Source organism: Corvus brachyrhynchos, unplaced genomic scaffold (assembly GCF_000691975.1).
Source record: "Corvus brachyrhynchos isolate BGI_N302 unplaced genomic scaffold, ASM69197v1 scaffold10, whole genome shotgun sequence".
NCBI classification, from domain to species: domain Eukaryota; kingdom Metazoa; phylum Chordata; class Aves; order Passeriformes; family Corvidae; genus Corvus; species Corvus brachyrhynchos.
Genome location: NW_008236180.1, coordinates 1,712,816 through 1,724,735, shown reverse-complemented (window position 1 = coordinate 1,724,735; position 11,920 = coordinate 1,712,816). Strand labels below are relative to the sequence as shown.

The following is an 11,920-nucleotide window of genomic DNA, read 5'->3' as shown; positions in this document are numbered from 1 at the left end:
GCCACCGCCCGCCCCGTCCCGGCCAGACCACGGGTCAAGCCCCCTGCCCTCCGCCCCGGGAACCCTCGTTTGTCTGCTCGGCCTGGCCAGGTGAAGAGGCCGAGCACCTGAACACACAGGTTATGGCTAAAGTCCTTTCCAAGGGCTGTTTTCTTCTCCTCGGATGCCAAGGCTTTGTCTCATTCCCAGCTCACACCACAGCATGGGTTGTGGGCGGGATATCTCGCAGATGAGCAGCAGGACCGGGCAGAGGGGAACACCTGGGAAATCCCTGTGGTTGAGCTCCCACCTGTAAATCCAGGGCAATCTGTGCATTACAGAGGGACTGTCAGACAGACAGTCTGCACTAAGCAGGGCAGGAGCTCCTGGCGATGGGCAGTCAGTCCCCATTGCCCACCCTCTGTCAATGGTTCTGGCTCAGCCCCAGTTAACACCATGACAGATTGCACCAGGTGGGTGCAATCCCAGAATCCCATTCCTACCACAGGTTTGGTGCCCAAATGGGCCCCAAAAGCACAGTCAGGAAGCCCCAGTGAAGCTCATCATTGTCACACTCTGTGAATCAATGATCCCTTTGGATACTGCTGACACACCACTGCTGAAAAACCTGAATGCTTGCTGACAGCACAGACTGGGCACTGGCAGCACCAGACACGCTCGGTCAGGAAGAGGCAGTCGAAAAGCTGCAGAAGTGTGTGGGCTACCCAAGGCCAGAGCTATGCCAGGGCCAGGAAAGCACCTAGTGGAGGGGAGTGAAGCATGAGGAAGCTTCTTGTTGTTTTTAAAATCACATCATGCCAGGTTCAAGCACAGACTTTACAGTGACACACAGGAGAACTGGCTCTTTAACACATAAATGGCCCAGACAGTGACTCACAATAGTCCAGTGGCATTTTAAACACCTGATTTTCAGCTAACTAAGAACAACCTGAGGTCAGCCCTGTAAGCTGCCACGTTATGAAGAAACCACTCCTTGCAAAAGTCAGCCTTTTGAGGGATGTTGCACAAGGGGTGGCACCTGGACATAGTGGAGCCAGTCCTTTGGCACTGTCAGCATGCTCATGTGGCCAGGACAGTGCCAGCAACACTCCAGGCCAGCGCTTGGCTGCCTCGTGGATTTCCAAGACAGACCAAAAGTCCAAGGCTGCCCACCCTCCCCATTCACCAGCTCAAGAAAGAAACTGGGGATGGCAGAGGAATGTAAACCAGGCCAGAGAACTCATTCATCCTCCCGCTGCCGGCTTCGGTGCATTCCAGGCAGTCTTACTACAACGCAGCATTTTGTGTGCTGCAATCCATCCGTACACACGCCTGCCTCTCATCCTCTGCCAGGGCTTACTCTCCCGAGGCACCTCGAGCTGAGTCTGTAATAAATCAGGCAGCAGCCTCCATCCAAGACACGCATTCCCTGGGTTGCTCTGCTGAAAAATGAGTGCTGAGCTTTTCCTCTGAACACCTGCAGCAACCAAGCAGCCGTGCTGAGCCCGGGTGTGGTATCGCCTCCCGGATTAAAGGCACGTTGCTGTTCAGATACTGTGTCCCTGGCGAGTTTGCTGTGCTCAGGACTGGGATTTGGCTCCCACACCTGATCCTCCAGGTTCTGGGAACCCTGGTCTGGCTCGAAGCTGCCAAAGTGAATTTGAATCCATCAGCCTCTGAATTTAGTGATGGCCATTGCTCTGTAATGAGCTGGTGAGAGATTGGCAGCAAAATCCTCCCAGTGGAAGGAGGCTGGAGGGAGACCTGAGAATGGGTACATGCAGTGCATGCTAGAGGAATGTGCCACAGGCATCTGGAGAAATATCTCCAGCAGAAGAGGTGGGAGCAGGGAGATTTTCCCCAGGGCTTCTGTGGTAGTACCCTGGCAGATCCAGCCTGGGGCGGGAGCACAGCTCTGTCAGCCATGGGAGGAAGAGCAGCAGTGCTGCTCGGGGCCCACTTGTAGCACTGATCCACTTGGGAAAGTCAGGAGAGTGACCAGAGCCCGAACACAGGGTGCAGGAGGGTGGCCACGCTCCCAGTGAGTGGCCAGTTCTGCAGCAGTGGGGTCAGTGCTGGTCCCACTGCAGCTGGACGGAGCCTGCAGGGACAGTGGCTGGAGGTGAGGAGTGCACAGCCTGAAGATCCCTGTGCTCCACAGAGGAGCATGGCCCCACTTGGGGAAGCTGAAGCCAAGGCAAAACTCATCTGGCTTTGCTTTGCACACTGCTGAGATCTTTCATGGGTTTATTTTCATGCAGAGCCCCAGAATGCAGAGACAGGCGGGAAAGTGAGAGCTGAAAGCAAACAGGAAAAAGGCAGGTTCTCTTCGTTTCTATTTTTAACACTGCAAACAACATTAGTGCCATTATATTTAGAAAAAAAAATATTCAGAGCGTTTCCTGCCTCCCCTTTCAATACCTTCAGCTATTTCCTTGCAGATGTTTCCAGGGGCCAGGGCTCAGAGGCAGGAGGAGCAAGGCTGGGCTCTCACCCTGCAGACAAGCCCTGGGAGAGGTAGGTTGGCTCAAACCAGGTGCCCGTGGTCCTGCATGGGGACAAGGAAGACAATCAGGCTGTGGAGGATGTATCCAGGTCCAAGCAGGAGCTGTGTGACAATGCAGGACCTTCGAGCTGCCTCTCCATGGGGTTGTAGCACCTTTGGTGCCATCACAGGAGGCACGAGGTAAGTGTAACGCAGGGGAAGGCACAGCAGCACTGTCAGGTGGAATTTAGGGAGGGAGGCTGCAGCAGCCAAGGCTGGAGGCACAGCTCTGCCTTGCTGCAGGGAGCCTGGGCTGAGCAGAGCATCCCTGGACCAAGCTGCTGGGCAAGGGACTGGTCTGCAGCAGAAGCTGCACCACGAGTCTGGGAACTGTGGCAGCAGCAAAGCGAGATCTCAAAGCTGGGGCTGCATGTAGAGGGTGGCTGGTGTCCCTTGGAGTCAGAGCCTCTGCACTTGTCCCTTGCCCACTAGCGTGTGCCAGGCTGGCTTGGCTTCTCCTGCACAGCTCCGAGGATCTTCCCTTTGCTCCGACAGCCCTCGGCTCGTTGCCTCCCACTCGAGGACTGTGGTTTGGAAGTGTTTGTTTTTAATCCTCATGCAGATGATCCAGAGCAGGATTTCTGGGTGGCAGGCCAGCAGGATGGCAGACCACAGCTCAGCAGGACCAAGGGATGCAAAGAAAACCGGGATTTGAATGCGGTCAGCTTCTGGCAGCTAGAGAATGCAGACAAATGCCGGGGAAATGCTCTCCCAACCCCAACCACGTTGTGCTACATGTGGTTTCCAGCAAAATCACAGACCAGGATTTCTCCATGTGGCCTGGGGAGCTCCCTGCCCCTGGAAGAACATGGAGGTAATGTCAGAAAAGTATCACAGACAGCATACACAGCAGCCAGATCCCCTCAAAATATCCTCTGCAGCCTGGGCCAGTAGGGAGGGCAGAGGAGCAGCCTGGCTGCCCCATGCACTCACTGCTCTCCACACTCCAGTTGCTGCCCTGGTGACAGGGGTTCCAGGATGCATTTTCCTTCCTGGGGTTTGGTTCTCGAGAAGAGCTGCCTTTGAAGAGCTGCTGCATTGTAAGACATTCCTCTGGGGCTCTGGCTGATTCCAAACTGGCTGGGAGCAGCTCCAGAGACAAGCCGAGCCATAGCCAGGCTGCCATCACCAGCCCTGGGTGACCAGGTGCAGACAGCCATGTAAGTCAAACACTCCCTTTCTCTATTTCCCTCCCCAAAGCCCTTCAGCAAGTGGAAACCCACCCCAAAGGGTCTTGATTTGAAAGTACAGGAGGGATGCTTTGCAATTCCCAGCCCAGCCCAGCCCATCCTGGTTCCCAGCGTGGCTGAGGCAGTGCTGCTGCAGCTCCACCACAAACTGCCAGGCTTTTCCCAGCTTGGAAGCAGTGGCTGCAGATGGGATCCCTGCTCTGGTGACCCCTGATAGAAGTTCCTGATATTTTCCACCTGGGGACACAGAAATCTGGAATGTTTTCACACCATTGCACTACCTCCCTCCATGATGTCTCTGCAGATGGCCCTGGAGGTCTGTGGCCAGCTTGGTGGGGCAGCAATGCTCTGTGAGGCTCAGGGGGCTCCTCTCACTCTGGATTGTCTGATCTCCCAAAAGGAGATCACCAGTGGGCTGATCTCTCTGCCAGAAGCAGAACTGGACCAGTTATGCAAGCAGAAGAGGCAATCCACAGTGGCAGTGCTCAGAATGAGCAGATTCTAATCCAGAGCCTGACACATCCCACTGAGTCACGAGTCACAGGCTTTTCTTGCCTTTTTTTTTCTTTTTTTACCCATTTTTAAAGAAAATCATAAACACTGTACTCAGAAAATTAAAAACTTCCAGAACGGTCTCCTTCCCGTGGCCAGGAGGGCTGTAGGTGCAGGGACCTCACACAGGCAGGGCTTGCATGGCTGAAAGCCAACAGAGTCCCATTCAAAAAGAACCAGGGAGTTTTCCAGCAGTTGCTAATCAAGTGTCCTGTGGGAGAGAGGCAGCAATAGCTGCTTCAGGTGGTGGCTGTCACTTGCAGCCTCACTGCCAGGTAAAGATGGAGCTGTCACCACCAAAGACGGGGACTTCAGCTTGTTTGATGGGCAGTGGCAGCTCGGAGCCTGAAGAGCAGCTCAAGTGGGAGGGTGAAGCCCTCACCACTCCATCTCCTCCTGCCCCGTGGTGCCAGAGCACTGACAGCTCCTGGCCCAGGAGAACTTATTTCCTATTTCTGCCTCTATCCCTGCTTTTGGGGACACTGTCCTGAGAAATCTGGATAGTGGGAGACATTCACAGTGGGGTTCTTCAGTCTCCTGGGGAAACAGCAGGACAAAAATGAGACTGTAACAGCCCTTCTTCCCTTTCCTCACCATGTCAGAGGAACCACCAGTTCATGGGAGACCCCCATGCCCCAGAGCACCTTTTCCCCAACCCCAGCTTGCCTTCACAGGGGGAAGTTCCTACCACCTTCATATGGCCAACAGGCATCATTCTTGGGGACCTGCTGCAGGGGATCTTAGAACCACAGGATGGTTCGAGATGAAAGGGATCTTAATGATCATGTAGTTTCCAATCACTGCCACGAGCAGGGACACCTTTTACCAGACAAAGCTTCTCAAAGTCCCATCCAACCCGTCCTCGATCTGCAGGGATCTCCCAGGCTCCTCCTCCTGATCTGCCTCTGTGGGTGCGGTTCCCTAAGTCACAGCCATGCCCCTGAGGAGGCAGCACCTCTGCCGTGCAGGTTGACACGACACTTGGCACAGCTCGGGCTCAGGCGGTAGGAGGCCTGAGGACACTGTCCTCTCCAGCTGTGTCCCCATGCTCCTGCAGTTCTCCACTGCCCCCTCAGTGCCCACACAGAGCCCCTGCCTGGGCTGTGCTGGGTGCCAGCCCACCAGCACCTCCCCATGCTGTGGGGGCCACCATAAGCCTGTAAAAGGCCAATCTTGGCTCTTGCTTTGTGGTCAGAGCACAGAAGAAGCCCAGCCAAGCAGGCTGGTTGCTTTTATTTAGACTCAGGACCTGCATGAGGCAGTCCCCTCCCTGTTCCTTTGAGGGGGATTCTGTTTGGGGTCCACCAGTTTGCAATTAGCAAATCACCGCTCTCCCACCTCCCACGGCACCAGGTCACCCTGCCCTGGGCAACCCAACAGCCAGGGGAGAGCACACCCAGCCAAACACCTTTTACAAATCATTCTGCATAGTTCACATTCTCGGCCGGTTTATGAACATTTTAGCTCCTCATATTGATCAGGGCTGGAGCCGAAGTAATTACATTAATCAGAAATAATTTCCCGTGATTTTGAGTCATATTTGAGCTGGTGCCCAGCTCCTCTGCTCGCCCCTCTGCTCTCTGCTCCCTGGTACATACTTTCCAGGCGACATCGCTGCTTTCATAACCATAGTGAGACCCAGAGGTTTGTTTTTCTCAACTGGATCCCACACACACTCTAAAGGTTTCAGTCATGTCTTTATTGATTTGGCTGGGGAAGGGGACAAGAGGAGGTGGTTTATGTGAAGTTCATGCTTGGGAAATGTCTCCAGATGTCTCTGGCATCAGGAGGGGGCATAGGGAAGGGCTGGGGGCCTGGGACTCCTTGGCACATGGAGGCATCGCTTGCTTCAGCTTTTCCAGTCTTGCTCAGAAGATGGAGAGCAAGCCCAGCCATTGCTTTGTTCCCTGGGGTGGAATTTGGAAGTGGGACTCACCTGCAAAGCCTTTGGCATTAGTCCTGGGGAGAGGCAGCATGTCCCCTTGTCAGCTGGTTTGGGTGGTGACCAGTCATTTCAAGTGCTGGGTGTGAAGGGTGAACTGGCAGCCCTTCAGTCCCCCCCAGCCCAGCTTCCCAATGTGCCCAAGGTCCATGCTGAAAGCTCCTGCAGGAGCCAGGCTGCTTCCAATCATCAGGGATGCTGAGGAGTGCCCACTTCACTGCCTTTGGGAAGGTCCCAGCCACAGCCAGGGGTTTGCAGAGCATCCACTGGAGCTATACCAGCTGAAGAGGGCTGTCTTTGCCCCACGTCACCGCCCTGTCCCACCATCCTGGTTCCACCAGCACCCTGAGCTGCTCCTGCTGATGGTGAGCCAAGAGCAACCCTGGGGATGTGAAGGGCTGTGACATTTGGGAACAGACACAGCCTGTGTCACCCAAATCTCTTGCAGCAGCACACGCTTCCCAGGCATAACACCGGCTGCCTCATGTGTGCAGCACTTACATCTTCAAAAGCCTTGCCAGAGTCACAGAAAGCAGGGCTGGAAGGGAACACAGCCACCACCAAACCCCTCTCGAAAGCAGAGCTGGCACAATTACAGGGTGAGTTTGGAGCATCACTGGCTGCACATCAGTGAGTGCCTCCATTTGCAGCCTCTTTGATGCTGCAGGGGACATGGCAGCTGTGTGAGAACACCCAGCACCCTTGAGCTAGACAAGAACTGAAGGAAAAACACTGTCTATTTTAGCCTGAAACCATGAGAAAAATAGAGATTCAAAAAGAATGACCAATTTGACCAGGAAACATGAGTGAGCCTTCCAGTTCCACGGAAAATATAAAGGGTCTGTCAGTAACCACACAAGGTCAGGATCTGGGGATTATATCTTGTCTGGAAGATAAAACTTCTAGTGATAGTTTTTGAAAGAAGTTTATGTTTGATGATGTTTGATACTGAAAATAAACTCCCAGAGGATCACAATGTCGAATGCATGATGATTTCTGACACTGTTTTCCAAATAATTATGGAAAACATCATCTGGCTGAAGTTTCCAAGCTTTGTTTTACAAAAGTCTTATTCTTTGAGTTATCTGATTGTTTAACTTAGGGGGACAATTATGAATTGCTCTTGTCTGGACTGCAGAAAAAAAATCATACAGAAGTTTTGCCCAGGGTTTGATGGGTTTGATATGTCCCTGTTGTCCCTCCACAACAGCTGATACAAGGCTGTGCTGTGCTAATGAGAAGCCCCTCGGTCTGAAGGATCAGGTCTCACTACAGTTCTGGCTAAGCCAAGCTTTTTCTTGGTTGTGATAGTCCATTTGCTCCTCATGTAATTGCTCAGCTCCTTCTTCTTGGCAATGTCAGAGAGCAGAACCAGCCCCAAGGCCCATTTATCAGTGCTTCTTTCTAGTGAAACCTACCTAAAAATGTCTGGGAAATGGTGAAGGATCAAGTGTCCCCAGCACCAGGCATCGTTCCTGTCTCTCCTTTGGCAGGGGCGATGCCTGGCCGCTGCCTTGCTGGGCCTTGCCACCGTGGCTGGGAGCTTGGAGGGGTCAGCTGGTCCCAGATGTAGCCAAGGTTCCTGATGCAGTTGCCTGACCATCAGAAGCTGGACGGCAGCCCTAAATTCTTTTCTCACAAGTCACTTGGCCAGGCACCAGCTGGTAAATACTTTCAGTCCCTGCATCCCGGGTCTGGGGTGGAAGCAGTGACCTCAAGGTAAAAGACTGCCTGGCCCATCCCTTGTCCCTTGGGGTGGCCAGTCCTCTCAGCCTGGCTCCACTGTCCAGTTAAGGTGTGAGACCCAGAGGGAATAAAAATGACCAGACAGGGATGGAAATAGCCATCACCACCTCTCTCGGCTCTTGCTGTTTGAAACTGGAGCCAGATTCATTCTGGGTAGGAAACAACTCTCCCATCCTGCCAAAAGCAGAGATATTTCAAAATTTCCCAAAGCCATGGTGTTTTCCAGAAGTCTCATGAAAAACATCCAGCAGCCACCCCAAAGTGTTCAACAACTGAAGGAGACCTGAGGCATCTCCATTTCAGCTCATGGCTCTTGGTTTTTCCAAGCTGGATGTATGTCCAGCTTTCCCACCAGTGCTGTCCACCCTCCATGGGCAGCCCTGCTCCTCTGCAGTAGGGATTTGAGCCAGGAGTGCCCAGGGAATGTTCTCCCCACTAAGGTGTGAGGCTGGGCTCACCCTAGACCCATGTTTTCACAGCCAGGACCCAGGACAGCCTCAGTGCTCCCTGCCAGATTTGGACATCCAGACCCCGCTCTGACTTCCCCCAGCTCTAGGGAGAGTGTTTAACACATGACATAAAGAAGGAGAGTCTCCAGCAAAGGAAAGGCATGAAGGGATAACATGCTCAATACCCATCCCAGATGGATGCAATTTCAGCTGAGCAGGGTGTGCAAATGAGAGCTTTTCTGTGTTATTCACTATGGCACGTTAGAACAGCAAACACATTAAAAACTCAGCGCTCTGAAATGTAAATTCACTGGGGCAGTTCCTTCATTTCTATAGAAACAGCAGCGCTTGCCAGCGGCTAACTCAAAGGAAATGTATTCAGATCCCTGTATCAACTATTTTCTTGCACAACTGAACAAAAAAAAAAAAAAAAAAAAAAAAAAAAAAATTACAACCCCCCAAAAAATCTGACAATAATGCCATGGAAACTGCAGAGCGAGACATATGGACTTAATTACTAGCTCTGAAATCACACGTATGGTACAGAACACATATGGGGTACATACTCCAGAGGGGAAGGGCTATAACTGAGTATTTATAACCTGAACTGCTAATGTGCTGATCTGGTGCAACTCTGCACATCAAAACTGGTGCAGGTGCTGATTCCCTGTGCCAGGCTCTGCCTGCAGCCCCTGCAGCCCCAGCACAGCGACCTGGGCAGGCAGGTGGGATCTGGAGAGATGGGAGAAGGGAAGCTCAAGCCCATGTCACCCACGGAGAATCCTCTTTGGGAAAGCAAATCATGGGAGACTTTGTGGCTACCCCTCCAGATGGCTCCACTGGGCACTTCCAAAATGCAGCAAGGTACCGGTGAGGATTGCCAAAGGCATCGGAAGTGTGGGCAGCTTGCCAGGCATGGGATGCTGGGTTTGGCCCCACCTGGCTGCTTGACTCCCGGGTGTTGATTTGAGTCAGGCTTGACTTGGGCTCTCTGTCACTGCCTGAGCTCTGACAGCTTCCTGGTGATGGCAAACCATCGCAGTGATGTCACCTTCCTGCATCTAAATCCCAATGACAGCAGGTGTGGGGGGAAGCAAGGCCCCCTCTTGTTCAGAGGTGAGGAGAGGGTAAAGAAGGGAGATGACCCTGTACCCAGGACACATCAGGTGACAAGGATTTGATGTCCAGTGGGCTTGCCTGGGCAGCCCTGAGCCTCAGCCTCTCCTAGAGGTGCCCTGCTGCCTCCTGAGACCTCACACACAGGTCTGTCGGCTGCTCCAAGGGTCATTCATTGTGGGAAATGAGAGGTTTTTATTTCTGTTATGAGCACTGTCACTTGATTTCTAACTGGGAAATGAACTCATGGCCATTAATCAGGAGTCCCTAATGAACACAAGCCTGGAGTAATTAATTGAACTGTCCTCCTGTGGCAAGGCTGGATCAGCACTTTGGCTCTCCCAAGACACTCCCAGGATGTTTGGCTGAGCCGTGGCCAGTGTGGGGGCACTGGCTCTGGTGAAGAAAGTGGAGCATGAGAGGTGTCTCCAGCCTTAGGTATCAAACCCTCGGCTTGTGAGCACCTGTCAGTGGGTCCTGAACCTCCCTGCCCGTAAGTTCAGAGCAATGTGCCATCCTCATGCCTCCTCTGCCACAGGCAGGGCTGCCAGAGCAGACCCCTGGATCTCCAGGCACGGCTTCGGTGATGCACGGAGCTGGGGCTCCAACATGCCGAGCAGAGGCTCCAGCGCTGGGATAAGTGACAGCAGCCTTTGGAAAGTGGCCTGGTATTCGCACAAGCTGCCATGACCTCGTTAACAGCCTGATTGCAGCTAATGAAGCAAAGCCAGAGTGGAGATTTGGGGTGGTAATGTGAGAGATCAGGCTGTGCTCCTCCCTGCTGGGCTGTGCCCTCCCTGCTCCATGCCCTGGCTTCCAGGCTCTGGCAAGTGTGGAGCTGAGGTCAGGATTGCTGCTCAGGTGACTGAGAACCTGCTTCACAAAGGCAAAACAGAGGGAATAAATCCTGGAGGGAGAGATGGGGCATCACTCTTGGTTGCCTGGTTTTGGTGATCTGCTTACAGCACTCAGCATCTCCTGTGTGTTTGCCAACACATACCTGATATCCAGCAGCAGTTCTCATCACGCCTGAGTGATACAGAGAGTCCTGTGCACAGCCACCAGGTTCCATCCCTTGGGCCAGCACAGGAGCAGTAGTCCTGGCCCCCAGAACACAGGCAAAGGGCAAGGGTGCAGGAGAGGAGCCAGGGAGAGCTGCAGGACAACCTGCATCCTTATGCTCAGGCCTTTCCTTTGAGCTCTGGGCTCACCACATCTCCTCTCACATCTTGTGATAAGATCTGGGGAATGGGAATATGGAGAAGTGGCTCTGTCTAGTGGAGGTCTTGAGGTGCTTAGGTTTGTCTAAGAGCCAGCCTCACACCCTCGGTCACAGGGGACAAGAGAAAAGCTTGCACAAGGCAGACTGAGAAAGTGTTGGGAGGCAACTGCTGAGCACCTGCTTCTCTTCCCCAAACTTGGATTTATAATTCTCACAATTGATTAAGATCGTCATAATACTTCAGGGGCTGAATTTGCATTTACAAGGCTTAAAATCAGCAGGGTCAGACTGCAGCCTTCTGTGCATTACGTACCCAGGACAATGCAACACAGTGTGCACCCAGCCACCCCACCCCAACAGCCTCCCCAGGTGGCCATAGTCCCTCTCAGTCCCTCTCAGGATGGAGATTATGTGGCAGCAGCAGCAGCACCACCACACCAAATCCATTTCCAGCTCCTTTGGGTGACACACCCCTCTTCCACAGCCTGCCATGCACTGGGTGCAGCACTGAATATAGGGGTGGGTGCCCTGTTCCTGCCTGGTCATGGCATTGTCCCACAGCAGCAGGGACAGTCCTGTCAATCCCTTCAAATCTCAGGAGGAAGATACCAGCTCTACCTGGACAGACCTTGATCAGTAGGATGGGGCATGAACCTTCTCTGCCAGGCTAGGAGAAGGGAGCTGGATCACCCCACCAGCCTGGTTCCCCAGCCTCTCTCCCCTGCTCCCCAGGGACAGCACAGCATCCCTTCCCTGCCCTCCTTGTCTCGGCAGACACATATTCTCACCTTGAGGAGAGTGGAAATGGCAGCTGGAATGTGGGCTGGAAAAAAAAAGAAAGGAAAAAAAAGAAGAAAATCTTGAGGCTTGTCCAAACCTACTCATGTTTATATTGGATCCTGTGAGTGACATCAGAGCAGGGAGAGTATAAACACCAGCAGGACCTACTCTGGGCTTTCAAACCTGCGAACACACCACTGCCTCCAAACTGCCTGGGGGGTGATGTGCTGAAGTGGCAGAGGGGAGAGCACCATGAGGCTCCAGCTGGAGAAGCAGCTCCTCTTCCTCTCTCTCCTCTGCGTTCTCTCCAAGGTAAGGGAGATGGGGCACTGGGGCAGCTTTAGCCATGAAGCACCCGGTTCTGGCAAAGTGAGGTGCCGGGGGACTGTGGCGTTACCA

The 11,920-nt window shown here is 53.3% G+C and overlaps 1 protein-coding gene across 2 annotated transcripts in view; it reads left to right on the top strand.

Moving 5' to 3' along the window:
* Nucleotides 1-2,438: 2,438 nt before the first annotated feature.
* WISP2 (WNT1 inducible signaling pathway protein 2) overlaps nt 2,439-11,920 on the top strand; it is a 14,852-nt gene continuing 5,370 nt past the window's right edge. For both annotated transcript variants that reach the window (XM_017732972.1, XM_017732970.1), the window contains exons 1-2: nt 2,439-2,665; nt 3,087-11,833. In XM_017732972.1, the coding sequence (XP_017588461.1) occupies nt 11,774-11,833 (60 nt within the window). In that variant the 5' untranslated portion in view covers nt 2,439-2,665; nt 3,087-11,773. The remainder of the gene's footprint in view (nt 2,666-3,086; nt 11,834-11,920) is intronic.